We start from the raw sequence: 14964 nt of genomic DNA on the forward strand, positions 1-14964 counted from the left end.
TTGAGTCTGAATGTTTGCCACAGAATCAGCTGATAAAGACAAAACAGTGGTTCCAACAGAAATGGACAAAAAGAAGAAACAAACGGATTTTATTGATATTCCTCAAAACCATTTTTTTTTACACTGACCATAAATATGACAGACCAGCTACAAGTGAGCATGTGTTAGTTAATTTATTCTGTTCAAGCAAATTACTTATTTGTAGAGTGAAGTGGTTGAATAAATTGGTCTAAGCAGCAGGTAACAGGCTGCGGTTCTATCTAGATTACATCTCGATCAGAGCTTTACCACCAGAGCGGGGAGGATGGTTGGGCGGGGGGGTCGCTGATGACACGTATACACGCTATGCATACTGCGGAGAATTTTCCCCTCTGTTGCCTTGCCGTCCTGTCACGAAGTACAGTTTCAGCGCAGCATCCATAGGCCGTCTGCATTCACAAACAAGTTGGGGCAGAGTGAAGCCCAGCCAGCGACCCCCCCAACCCGCACCCCAGCTGGGTGCCCGAGCCGTCTGTTGAGGATGTCAATGAGGATGGAGAAGAGAGGCAGTGAACCCGGTGGACAGGGGGGTGTATGAGGGTGGGGCGGTGGTAGAGTGGGGTCAGTAGGATAGTGTGTATTCAGAGTGGGGGGCTGACGGGGAGGAGGAATGTCCATGAGTCTTTCTGGTTTTACTGCACATTCTCCATCATCTTGAGGAATTCTGGGGAAAAAATATATAAAAATAGAACATTTCATTAATACCACGAAATTGTTTGAGGCTGAACTCTAAAATCTGAACTTCAAACTTTAAAAAAAAAAAGTTAAACATAGTCAAATATAACTGTGATTACTGAAATTACGATATTATGGTACTTTAAATTATGTGTAGTGCTTCAAACACTCCCCAGGTCCTTTAGTACTATAATCAATAGCAGATGTTCCGGTAATATTCTAACATCAAACCAACCTAATCATCATCACTACCATGGAGCCTATACATACCATCAAAGTCCAGCATGCCGTCAGCGTTCTTGTCTCCATCCTTCATCAGCTCATCAATCTCCTCCTCTGAGATGGGCTCGCCGGTGCTGCGGATGATGATGGCGAACTCCTCTCTGTCGATGTAGCCGTCGGCGTTCCTGGACAAAACAAACAAAATGTGTATGGCTGTAAATATAAACAAGCATCTATGATAAGAAAATAAGATCCTGTCAACAGAAAATCTGTGTGTATGTATGTTCTGTGGATTTTTGACCCTAATCACTCAACAGATCTTTTTATGGCATGTATGGAGTTAGTGTGTGTGTGGACTCGTGTTGTAGGGGCCTACATCTTTTTACAGTCACACAGTCAGAGTATAAGGACTATTCCTTGTGGTTCCCCATAACGTAAACCATCGCGTTTAACATGAAAGCGTGTTTTAAAGTTAGGTTCAGGTACGTATTAGGAGTGAGAGTCTGCGTGCGTCTGTGTTTGTGTGTGTGCAGCAACAGTGTGACCGTACTTGTCGAACACACGGAAGCACTCTGCCAACTCTTCCTCGCTCTTGCCGGCCTGGTCCTCCTTTAGCAGCCTCACCATCATGACCAAGAACTCCTCGAAGTCGATGGTACCGCTACCTGAGTTTAAACAAGAAGCCACATAACAGATTAACAACGGCCAGCCCGGTGCCACCTCTTCGCCACGTCTTTGTGCGCACCATTTTACGCACGAACAATAAAAGGGAACAATTTAGTAGCACTGAAATGGCACTTACTTATAGCACTTTGTAGTTTTGCTTTTTTGAAGAAATTGTACTTTCTCGATTCTTGTTGTTCTGGGTTTGTACCCTCATGGTTGAATGCACTTATTGTCAGTCGCTTTGGATAAAAGCGTCAGCTAAATGAAATGTAATAATGTAATGTAAAGGAAACACTAAGTTTAGTGAAACCCATTAAGTAAAACACCTCTATAGGTTACTGATGTAATTTGAAGCAGAACCAAGTAGATGAAGCTTTGGTTTCTAATGATGCTGTACCATGTATTTTTGGCTGCTGTGTTGCTTCTGCGTAAAAACGCTCATTGCGCACACCGGGCTTACAGTTTGACTATCACAGATACACTGACACCCGTGGCTCACCATCCTCATCGACCTCCTCGATGATCTCATCCAACTCCTCTCTTGTCGGGTTCTGGCCCAGCATCCTCATCACCTGCCCCAACTCCTTGGTGCTGATATCACCGCCACCGTCAGTGTCGAACATGTCGAAAGCGGCTTTGAACTCTGGGTGAGACAAGAAGACATGGTCAAATTCCGACAGAGATACTAGTGGTGCTGAAAGAAAATTTGAAGATGGAATTATATAACGATTACGCATAAATACCCCCCCCCCCCCTCCACAGACTTCAAATTTAGCTTAAATATACATAATCATCTGTGTGAATGACTGAAGTAAGTCATCCTAAAACTTACTGTGATGTGCCGAGCATCACTAAGTGCTAGGACTGCGCGGACGATCTCATATTGTCTCCCTTTTCTAATGGGACTCATTGTGAAAATGAGTAAAATCATAGGATGTGGAACTGGAATGGTTCCTTTTTACTTCGCCATCAGTTGTGATACCATTGCAGAAACAACTAGGCCGCTTGTCGTTAGTAATCTGATCCACTTCTCGTTCCTGTGCAAAGTAACGCGTTACTGTGGCCTTTTACTCACCAGCCAGCATTTCCTCGCTCAGGTAGGAGCGGGCCTCTTGTTGCGCGTCAGTCTGGAAGAAAACAGGGGACACGATGTCACATCATGATTCACCACAGGCTTCATTCATATAGTCCAGTTAACACCCAGTCACACTGAGTCTCACAGAAACTGTCTCACAGTAGCAACAGTCGCAATTCCCACGGACATTTAAATGCGTAAAAATCAATCCATCAAATGCGCACATGATTCATTAAAAAAACGAATATAATAGAAAACACTCTGTAAATGTTTGAATCAACATTTTAAAGGGTAAACTATATTGTTCCCTACATTTCAGAAAATGTATCTAAAATATTGTTTTATTTAAGATAGTGTATTATTAGAGTTTCTGATTATAACAATCAGTCATGTAGGATTTCTTCGCTGTATCTTAACAGGGTTTTTGTGCCGGCTGTAAATTAGTGCGGCTATTTCAGGCTCAACACATTAGACTCTGCTGTATATGGCCTGCAGACATCCAATCCCTGGGAATTTGTTGCCCAAGCAGAATCCGCAGCTGACACCCACCCGGCACCCACTCTGAACTTTCTACCAGGATTAAAAGAATTAGCAAAAGATAACTGGCTACAACTAACAGGCTGTTTAGTAACAATTCAATTCAAATGCAACTGAAATGTGTCCGAATGCAGAATTTCGGCATTTTCTAATTAGATCTAATTTAAGGGAAGCCAACACATTAACACCTAAGCATCATTTACGAAAGGAAACATGCTCAGTAGATATATTTTTACGCATTCATATTCCACTAATAGTTATTAAATGTCCACTTCACAATCTCTCATTAATATGGTTTAATAACTAATGTCTGCTTGGCCTCAATTTGAAATAGTTCATCTCAGTTGCACAACTGACTGGTCTTACCATGTTTGTGGATTAGCTTTCCCCCCCAAATATCCAAGGATAAAAGAAAAGCCCAAAGGAGTGGTCAATCCGTGTGCACCCCGACAGAGAGACTAGACGTCAAGTGATGGTTCACAGACACTTTAAACGGGGGAGCCAGGTCCCGCCCCCTGCCTCTCACAGGCCTCCAGATTTAGTATCCTGAACTTTTAGGGTTCTGGGGCCAGGGCAGGCCAATCACACTTTAGAGAGGAAAGCTCTTGTTTCTTGAAGTTGCAAGGCTGAGAATGTAAAAGAGGTAAAGCAGGAGCTTTTAGCTCAACTTTGGTTATACATGCCGTGGTACAGAAATGTACACAAAAGAACAGAGATGCAAAATACAGTTTTTTTTGAAGGGGATGACACAAATATGCAAAAGATATTTCAGGCTCTCTCTGACATGGTTTGTTCAAACTCAGACCACGGGAGGTCGGACGTGAGAAACAACTGTGACATACTGTCAAATAATCCAAACTGTAAAGCAACACACATCAAAAAACTAATTACAATTGAATGTATTGGGTTACTCTATAGAAATAGCTCAATAACATTGTTCAGTGTTGACCTCCTAAAATGGTTGAACTAAAATGTAGCCAGTATTTAAAAAGAAATAACAATAAAACCACAGATCGTGCAGCTCATCTGGGTGGTGTTGATTTCCATTTAGGCCTTGTAAATATAAGACAGTGGATGAGAAGGAGGGAGCCAAAGATTTCAAAGTAGATAACAGGTTTTGTGATGATGGCATTTCAATCTGGGTGTGCAACTCAAAACCAAAAGAAAAATGCTGGGGGCTGGACCTAAACTCACGCAACCCCCCCAACACCACCGCCTCCACCCTTTTAGCCGGGCCCTGAATAGCATGCAGGCTTTAGGGCTGAGAGAGAGAACAGGGACGCGGGACATATGCTTCCCATATACACCCGTTGCCGCTTTGCCCGAGAAAAACAACCTGCTGCTCCTTGTATGGTGGGCAGTTCCTGCAGGAGGAGGGCCCCGGGTGAGAGACGGGATAGGAGGGGAGGATGCTGAGGACAGGAGCAGTTGTGGAGAAATGGGGTGGGATGTTGCTTTTGAGAGGTGGTGGGGGGCTTGCAGGCTATATACTCGCGAGGGAGACCTCCATTTTCCAAAGGGAGAATTAACTCATCTGCTCTGAGACTGACTGTCCCAAGCTTCAAATGGCTTCACCTCCTTTCACACCGGGGCCTGGCCACTGGGGGCACTGATTTCTGTGCTGGGAGACGTCTGCGTGAAGATCAGCAACAGAGCGTTACCTATGTGACAGACTTAGGGGGAGTTGCAAGAGATGCAGTTGAAACCAGATCACTGAAAGTTTCTGCAGTGACAGTTTTCTTGTGCTGAATGAGACAGGGAAGTTGGTGCCAGGTATTATCAATGCAAACACTGCTATTTCAAAGTCCAGCATGGAGGATAGTTTGGGTCTGGAACAGAGATAAGAGCAGCTGAACAGTGTGTGTGTGTGTGTGTTTCTGTGTAAAGGGACAGTGTGGCTCGTGGTGCAGAAAGCTAATATGCTCTTATGTCTGTATACATGACCACTTTTCATGTAGTTGTGTGTATGTATGTGTATCTGAGTCTGTGGGGATCTACAAGTCCCACAGAGAGTTGAACAAAAGAATGAAACAGCCAGGAGTTGGACAAGATCAGGCGTGTCAGGCATGCATGGTAGAAAAAATTGGTAAACAATAAGCATGAAGGAAAGAGTTTATTTATTTAAAAAGCACAAGACAAGGGTGGTAGGAGAATCAGTATTGAGGACGGCGAGGGGGTGGGAGGGTGGCAACCTTGGTGGTGTAGCATTTCTGTAGAAATGGCAGCTGCCCAGCCGACAGCTGGGTGGCCCGCGCAAGGAGATGGCAGGACGGCAGGGGGAAAGTGTCTTCGTCTTAAATGGTTTGAAGGGGTATTTATAGATATCGTCACCAAACCCTGGGGCCTCGTATGAGAAGGGGGTAGGGATTAAAGGCACTTGAGTTTCACTTGTATCCTTTAAGATCACTCAGAGAAATCACGTTCATAATTATACAAGGTTATACAGCGTTTAGCTTTTGCTCCGAACAGATTTCCATCAGACAGAGTGCTTTACATTCTCTCCCAGGCAGGGTCACCAAGGAATGCAGAGCTGGTCTCATTACTGGACGTTCTCCATCATTTTCAGAAACTCTGGAGGCACAGAGAGAGGACGGCAACAGTTAATCAACCAACCCACCACCAGCGGTATATTACACTGATATAAATGATGACTGATTTGGTCTAGTGAAAAGCTCAGCGGGCAGACGGAATCTGTGCCATGTCAGGTCCAAGTCAAATGAAGGCGAGCACGTGTTTGTAATGTATATTTGGCAATGATGAACAGTTCTTCATTCCAGTCATTCCATGTCCGCTTATTTCAATTGTAATCATTTTCAAATGACTATTTATATTTCTTCTTCTGCTCTATTTCAGCTCTATTCTATAGTTTGGCATTTTGAGATCTATAAGAATATGTTTATTAGGTTATAAAGTCATGTTTTCTCTAATAAACTGTTTTATACTGGGTTATGTTCTATGTCTTGGCCTGGCAGAGTGAATTCCTGAAGAGGCAGCATTGTTGTCAGAAAAGTTTCACGCAGAATAATAATTTGAACACTTTGGTTTTTGGACAGAAACACCCAGGCTAGCTGTTTCTCCCGTTATCACTCTGAAGGCCGTGCTTAGCTAACAGGTAGAAAGCTGTGATCTGCAGTGGTAATGCTATACATTTGTAAGTTATTTATTTATTAACCTGTGAGCACCAACCAGTGCAAGGAGCCTATTGTTTTTTTCTACTAAATTAAATCACATTTTCACAAAACTCCAAGACTTATAACTGAAATGAGTCTTGCACATGGGCGTGGCTAAAAAGCTTTGTCACACCTAAACACCAACCCCCCACAGCATATTTCACTTAGATGTACGAAAACTGGTAGCCTCTTGAAGTCTTAGCTTTAATCCATCAAGATGTTGGCCATTTTGAACTTTGGGTGATTTACAGGAACTGTCCATTAGCAAAATTCTTCCATATTCAAAATTGTCGTGTAAAATCCAGCCTCTAATTTTGACATTTTCCATGAAACAGTGAGTTGTGTTCAGTGTTCACATGGTCAGATCGACCCCAAGCTCTACATGTCTGTTTCCTGAAGATATCTACATGAAAAAATGTAGTCATAGTCATAGCACCACCTACTGGACACAAGAAATCATATATTAAATAGTTTCACTATTGTACAAAACAAGGGGGAACCACCTGCTTCTTTTCAAAGTTCATAAAATTTGGCAACCAATAAAACTCACTGATGAAGACTTCATGTAAAAGACTTCATGACTTGCTGTAAAAATAGAGGCTTTAATATTGAGACGCAGTGATGTCTGTCTATCTATCTATCTATCTATCTATCTATCTATCTATCTATCTATCTATCTATCTATCTATCCTTCTATCCATCTATCTATCTATCTATCTATCTATCTATCTATCTATCTATCTATCTATCTATCTATCCATCCACATATCCATCTATTCTCCCTCATATAAAAAGGAGTTTTCCTCCTCTGCTGTGAACAAGCTAATTCAGTGAAACTCAACCATAGTCTGTTTTTCCTGCTTTCTCTCTCTCTATTACCAGATTGCGTTATCTACATGAACTCTACAAGTTGCTCACTCTCACCATCAAAATCAATCTTTCCGTCCTTGTTTGTGTCCGATTCTCCGAACATCTCATCAATATCTTCCTCTACGACTGATTCTCCAGTGAGATGGAGGATTTCTCCAAACTCCTCCCGGTCGACGAAACCATCTCCGTTCCTGCGGTGGGGAAAAATAGCAATATTAAAACTCACTGTGAGAAAACTGAACTTTAAAGTTCAAACAATACTAACACTGTATGTTCTATAGAGTCAACCAATATAGATTTTTTTAGGCATATAAAATGTATTATTTCAGGGTTAAAAAGTAAAATCCAACCATATATATACATATATAGACATAAATTTATAACATAAAATATTTTTGATCAAGATCCATTACATTTGATCAAGAATCATGACTGAAGTACCCACTAAGGTGGAAATGAATAATAAATGTTAGTGCTCTCTAGTGGACAAAAGCAAAATCATTTTTAAGGACTCGATCTTGCTGTAAAAAGTGCCTTGAGATATAGTTTGTTATGATATTTTTACAAACAAAATTGAATGGAAATGTAAATATACCATAAACCATAAAAAGTTTCCTTTTTGTTATTGTAATTTAATCTAATTTATTGACTCTTTAGTGTAGCCACAGTGCTAAGCGATTGTCATACTTGTCAAAAATACGGAAGCATTCAGAGAGCTCCTCTTCACTCTTCCCAGTCTGGTCCTCCTTTAACTGTTGCACCATCATGACCAGGAACTCCTCGAAGTCAATGGTACCGCTGCCTGAGGATGGGGGAGGTAAATGAGTGAGGAGGGGGGACATCAGAAGAGCCTAAGCCCCCATTTCCACCTGGAAACATTTTTGAATTCCACCCTCTTGGAGAGAGGCAGTTTTCATTCCCAAATGACACAAAGATGATCAAGAATGAGGGGACTTTTGACCACTTAGTGTTTTGCATGCAGACTAGAGAGACTTGTTTAATCTGACCTCATCCCTTTAGAGACAGGGTTTATCCAACACAGACTCACAAAATAACTCCTCTGCTGTATTGGCTGTATGATGAGTATATAGCTAGATGGATGGAACTTTAATTTTAAATCAGTTCTCATATCCCTCTACAAGCCACCTGTGATGATAGAAGAGAAGACGCTCAATAGGAAGAGAGAAATAACCCCAGGTTAAATCAAGTGGAATCCGAAGTATGTTTAAGCTTTGTAAATGGTGTGTTTATGATACAGAATTTCTTCCCAACAGAGGAGATAACAGATTTAAATACTGGATCGGGAAAGGATCTTATCTCTGATTTACACACAAGAGCACAAGTTTTTAATCTTTTGTTGCTCTCAGGGTAACACTACAGAAAATCATTAGAAGACATGTCATGGTCACACACCAGGGAAAATGTGGTTCAGTGGAGGAAAACCACCTCAGAATATTCTGTGACAGTCCCAAAGCATATATAGGAATTCAGTATTCAAATCTCTGGACACTCTTTTTTGCCACGTTTTGTTCTCCTTTTCAGGGTTTGCAGGGGGCAAATCCCCACTGACACTGGGCGAGAGGTGTTCCCTGGACAAGTCTTCAGTGTAACACAGGGGCCAACACATTAATATCTATTTTAAGTTTCCAAATCATCAAACCCTAATTTTCAAGTCTTTGGACTAAGATAAACCAGCATGTGTTGGAAGGTATTGTTGAATATACACTGGATCTAGTAAGGGCTTACATTGTTTTGGTTAATACGGTACCTTTTTTTGTACATATGCAGATCCACTCTCTGATAAATATTTATCCAGATAAGAATTAAATTATCATATGCAAAGGTGTTGGGGCAAATTTCCAAATGTCAATGCACTGGGGACAAACACTAACTTGCTTTCGGTAGAGACTGGGGCCTCTTCTGTGGTTAAAGAATTGAGTGAGCTGTGTGATCCTGTTAATCATCCTTAAAAGTCTTTGCATTAAGATTTGTCAGATATTATATACAGTCTATGGTCAGATCCCACAATGACCTCACCATCCTCATCCACCTCCTCAATGATGGCGTCCAACTCCTCCCTTGACGGGTTCTGGCCCAGCATCCTCATTACTTGTCCCAACTCCTTTGTGCTGATGTCACCGCCACCGTCGGTGTCGAACATGTCGAAGGCCGCCTTGAACTCTGAAAGGCGCAAAGAAATTGTTCCAACTCAGAAAGTATCAGCTTTAACCGGCAAAACTAAATCAGAGTATAAAATGATCTCTTGTGCTCAAACGTTACATTTGGGAAGCTCAGAATGTCTTGATAAATGCAACCATTTTCAACTGCGGATTCAGTCTCACTGACTTGCCATTCATGATTCATTACAAACATCAGAAGGTTGAAGACAGTCAGAGGAGGACCCTCAGGTAACTAATTCATGAAATAGAGTGGATAGAGAAGGACTGACCTGCAATCATCTCCTCCGTCAGGAAGGAGCGGGCATCACTTTGGGCGTCAGTGGGCTTCAGACAAGGAAATGGAAAAAGGCGGGAGGGGCAGTTGTGGAAGGATGAGAGGGGACATGGAAAGAGAGATAAGTTGATCTTCCTCATCAGCCATAAACAGTACACCTGCAGCTGCATAGTCACATCATTGATCTAATGACCTAACAGAGCAGGATGTGAGGGTGATAGCATCTTCCTCAGTTCTCCACACTCTCAACCGGCTGCTGCAGTTCCACAGGATCACTGGTGTCACATAAGCTGAAACAGCTGTTTTTATGTCTCAAAATCTGTCAGCCTCCTGTGGTGAGACAACTTGTCAATCTGATCTCTTTTGTCTCAGCAGGCGGGTGGTTTCCTCCAAAAAAGCATTTCTGAATCTTCTTGCCCATTTACTGCAAATCATATCTATACTCGTGGTCTTTGTACGAGTGATCATTGTTTTTCCAGACTCACTAAAGTGTTTTTCTATCTTTCAGACAGCGAGACGAAGATTCATAGTCTTAAATATTGTTTGATTTAGTAATCCATCTTTCTCAAGTTTTCACCTTAATAATAATAATAAAAAGAATGTAGTCCAATCTATTAGTACTGCCCACTCATTTGATAATGAGTGCTACTGTAATAATACATCAATGACTGCTGAGTGCCAATGTAATAATGTAGCAATGACTATTGAGTGCTCATTTAATAAAGTGGTACTTAATGCTTGTCTAATAGTGTATCAATCACAATTGAATGCTGGTGTAATAATGTAGAAATGACTATTGAGTATGATAGTGTAGCAATGACTGCTTAGTGCTAATGTAATGATGTAGCAATAACTACTGACTACATATATAATAATGTGGAAATGTAGCACACTTAAATAATCATAATATAGTAGAATAGTATGCTGTGTAGTAATACATAATAAAACATGTATTTCTTTTGCATCCTTAGTGCACTGAAACACTGGTACGATCCCTCCTCTTTCAAGTTGAGCTGTGATTTTCCATCCAGCTTGAACAAACCAAAGGAGAAACCTAAAGCCAGAAGTATTGTTGACCGCCATGGACTTGAAATAGTGTTATAGGTCAGGTAAGATGTCATGTTTAATCCCCCGCCAGCTGTCTGCACCAGCTAATAATGGTTCTTAAAGGGGAACGCAGCTCAGTATAAAAGTCACTCATCACAAATTTACGACTTTTTGCTCATTATCTATGAGGAGACAATAGTTGAGGTTTCATACTGACACTGGTTTTGTTGAGCTCTACTTTTCCAGACTGGACCAACCATTTGAACTTCAACCCGTTGGCTTCTTAATTTGTCCATTAATCCAGACTTGATGAACATAATACTGTAGATCATACTGTGCATGTAATAGGAATCTTTCTTGACAGCGTATGCCATTTTCTCAATGCATTTAATTTTAATTCAGAAACAGCATGAAACACCACTGGGTCTTCTGCGAAGTACTTCTTCAGTTTTCTTAGAAACATTACAGTAATTCAAAGTGTAACAAAAGTAACAGATCCTTAAATTGAGTGCTGGTCCCCTTTAATTGTTATATAAACCATTTTTTGTCAGTAGTTCAGGAGGAGGGTAAGTTATTTTCATCGTTTACTTGACAGAACTTCATCAATATTGTGATAGTTCTCTTTAAAGCTAATTTTAAGGTGACACTTGGGAGAGGATTTGAGAGGGATTTTTCTCAAGGTGATTGTCCTAAGTTAGGACACTCAGGCAAGGCAGCATGTCCTCTCACTTTACTCAGCTGTGAGCGTTCTATATTTAGTATCGCCCCCTCCAATCTAACTATCAATCATATTGAGCTAAGTTACAAAGAGTTGTAACACCAAAGCAGAACGAAATCATATTATGCTGTGAACAAAGGGGGGTTACAGACATTGAACAGAGGTTTCCAACTGCAGGTAAGGTAAATGATTTCTTTTGTCTATAGTGGGCATCATATAATAAAAACTAACAGACAAAATTTGCAAACCACATTAATCTCCCAAAAACATTTCAAGAATCCAAAGAGATAAAGCATCGCTTGCAGTGAAATCCAGCCATGCTGCAGATGAAGACTTGCTGGATGACTGAGGGGGAGCAGAAGATGTAATCATCTCCATCCTCTGTCGTCTGGATTTCAATCCTCATCAATGGAAAACAAAAGCAAATCTCCACAGAACAAACAACATTTCCTTCTTCTCGTGGCCCCTTTTACCTCCCTCTCAGTTGTCGGTCTCTTACCATGGTGGCTGGCTGTGCTGAACAACAGACACCGGTAAAAACAACAGTCTGGGGAATAAGGTCTCCACTCCACACTGTTCAGGTAGCACTGTGGGTTTTTACTCCCCTCCCTAAGTACCCTCTTACCCCTCTATACATTTACTGAAAATGATCAGGATTGGGTAAGAGCCCCCCTCCTCAGACAGGAGCCAGCCAATCAAAACCAACTTTAATTTGCACCCTCTTACAATGTCCTGATGGACATCCCCTTGTGTGGCACACTCTCCAATCCCCCACATTTAGATAACAGACAACCTCAGTGACATTCATGTGAAAAAAAGAAAACAGGCATCACAGGCATTGGGCAGCTGGAGGTTATTTTGGCAGAGGATCAACTGGGCATCACAGTGCAGATGGACACTTGATGTCACATACTGTAGAAGAACCAGAGTTCATGAACGCTTGCGCTTGCACACTCACTCACTCACTCACACTCACACACACACACACACACACGCACACACGCACACACACACACACACACACACACACACACACACACACACACACACACACACACACACACACACACACACACACACAGAGATTAACACCTCGCTGCATGCATGGATTCTCTGACCCCTTCACAGTGTCTGTTAACCCATCTATCTGCCCGCCCTCCTGTCTTCACCGCTGCTGTCTGTCCTTGCACTTATGACATCTGTAACTTAAGAGGTTTGCAAATGGATTCGTGATCTGACACAGCTGTACTCCATCTTGAACCTCGTACTCAATGAAACACTTGCTTATCATGTTATGAAACTGAAGAGGCCGCAGCAAAGCTAGTGACTGTAAAATTAGCTTAAATGCTAACATGCTCCCAATGACAATGCTAATCTATGTGTTAATATTTGCTTATTTGCTAAGTAGCACTAAACACAAATCACAGCTGAGGCTTCGAATGTCATTTGTTCATTGATCATATTTCCCTTTGTCACAAAGTCACTTTGAGAGGAATGTGAGCGCCTACACACACAAAAAAAAAGAATGAGGAGCTTGATTTGTCTGATAAATGCAATCTAATATCAAATGCACCATGTCCATGATTCCTTTCCACTTCACACCACCGAGTCAGCTGATGGAAACTCATGAGTTAATTTGGAGTCCCTGCTGATCTTGGTGTACACTGTGGAATTTTAAGCAGTAAGGCTCCGCAGCCTATCGGATCGCTCTCTGGAAATCTATTTACGCCCAGTGTTCCGTTTCATTGCCATGGAAACGAACGCTGTCCTTGCTAATAATTAATCAGGCTTCTTATCCTGAGATCCAATCATGCACACTGTGTGCTAAATTCATAATTCACAATAGCCTTAAAGGTTAAAAGTAAAGAGGAAAACAACAACTTTTAAAAAGACATCATGGATTGAATAGCTCACATTTTAAACGTCCAGTGTGTAGTAGAAAGATATTAAATATAAATCTACCTAATCCACAATCGTCTGTCTGTCTAAAAATGAACAAAACAACAAATCTGTAGCGGTCAGTTTGCTTTCTGTCTGTGGACTGAGTCGAAGGTGTTTTCTTCTATGTCCTCTGATAAACTACACCAGTGGTCTGCAAATGTGTCAAACCGCAGGTCACAATGGCCGCTAGATCATTGAGATAACTTGATTATTTTTATTTCACCATATCGGACCGACAGACATTCACGGGAGTCACAGGTGCTGATCTCCATCATGACAACAGCCTTTACAGAACCACTTCCTGTTTAACAACCTTTCTTCAAAGTAAAAGTGCACTGCTGTACACACACAACCCATTCCAAATAGGTAGGATAAGAACAGGCACTGCACTAGGGTTCATATTTAGGGTTTTTATTAAGGTATAATCATCTCAATCTGAAAATCATTGTGAAAATCACTTGAGCCTGTGGGCGTGGAAGTGACTCAGAGAGCACGTCCAGCAGTACACTGCCCATCCCTGGAGGGAGAGCTATTCAGCTGGTTGTAATCTGCAATTTCTCCCCTCGATGTCCCTAAATCCAACACACTAAACCTTCTGGCAGCCAGTAGACTGAAAATGAAAAGGAGCTTGAACAGAACATTAAATAATCCTCTCTTATAACAGTAAGATAATCTTTTGTTGACAGATTTGGTCAGTTATAAATTTTTACACCAAATGAGAAGAAAGAATTTTTCTCCAGTCTATTGCTCTTGACCGTCTTCCTTTTCTCACCCATCTTATCAACACTTCCCTGTCAACTGGCTGTTTCCCTAACTCTCTGACGGAGGCAAGAGTAAACCCTCTCCTGAAGAAACCCACCCTCAACCCGTCTGAAGTAAACAACTACAGACCTGTCTCTCTTCTTCCCTTTCTTTCCAAAACTCTCGAGCGAGCTATCTTTAATCAACTCTCTTCCTATCTTCACCATAATAACCTTCTTGACCCTCACCAGTCTGGTTTCAAGGCAGACCACTCAACTGAGACTGCCCTCCTTGCTGTCTCTGAGCAACTTCACACTGCTAGAGCAGCCTCTCTCTCCTCTGTCCTTATTCTTCTCGACCTTTCTGCTGCATTTGACACAGTGAACCACCAGATCCTTATTTCCTCCCTTCAGGACCTGGGTGTCCGAGGCTCTGCAGTCTCCCTGCTCTCATCCTACCTCAACGGCCGCACTAACCGGGTAACTTGGAGAGGATCTGTGTCTGAACCTTGTCCTCTCACTACGGGGGTCCCTCAAGGTTCCGTCCTGGGTCCCCTCCTCTTCTCTCTGTACACCAACTCTCTCGGCTCTGTCATTCACTCACATGGCTTTTCCTACCATAGCTATGCTAATGCCAACTAATCCTCTCTTTTCCCCAATCTGAAACACAGGTAGCAGCACGAATCTCTGCCTGTCTGACTGACATCTCTCAGTGGATGTCCGCACACCACCTGAAAATTAACCTTGACAAGACTGAACTACTTTTCCTTCCAGGGAAAGACTCTCCCACCCACGACCTGACTATTACCT

General features: G+C 41.9%; 2 protein-coding genes across 2 annotated transcripts; both read right to left on the reverse strand.

Annotated features, from left to right (window-relative positions):
* Nucleotides 1-72: 72 nt before the first annotated feature.
* Nucleotides 73-4209, reverse strand: tnnc2 (troponin C type 2 (fast)). Its single transcript, XM_034591329.1, has 6 exons — nucleotides 3581-4209; nucleotides 2678-2729; nucleotides 2102-2245; nucleotides 1487-1601; nucleotides 985-1121; nucleotides 73-703 (listed from the first exon to the last, which is right to left on the reverse strand). Exons 1-6 carry the CDS (start codon nucleotides 3581-3583, stop codon nucleotides 672-674), a joined length of 483 nt encoding a protein of 160 aa, XP_034447220.1. The 5' UTR covers nucleotides 3584-4209; the 3' UTR covers nucleotides 73-671.
* Nucleotides 4210-5310: 1101 nt separating this feature from the next.
* Nucleotides 5311-12143, reverse strand: LOC117765074 (troponin C, skeletal muscle-like). The gene is made up of 6 exons (XM_034591328.1): nucleotides 11973-12143; nucleotides 9704-9758; nucleotides 9292-9435; nucleotides 7942-8056; nucleotides 7309-7445; nucleotides 5311-5785 (listed from the first exon to the last, which is right to left on the reverse strand). The coding sequence occupies exons 1-6, from the start codon at nucleotides 11973-11975 to the stop codon at nucleotides 5754-5756; spliced, it is 486 nt and encodes a 161-aa protein (XP_034447219.1). The 5' UTR covers nucleotides 11976-12143; the 3' UTR covers nucleotides 5311-5753.
* Nucleotides 12144-14964: the final 2821 nt, after the last annotated feature.

The sequence above is a fragment of the Hippoglossus hippoglossus genome, chromosome 7, assembly GCF_009819705.1.
Source record: "Hippoglossus hippoglossus isolate fHipHip1 chromosome 7, fHipHip1.pri, whole genome shotgun sequence".
NCBI lineage: Eukaryota > Metazoa > Chordata > Actinopteri > Pleuronectiformes > Pleuronectidae > Hippoglossus > Hippoglossus hippoglossus.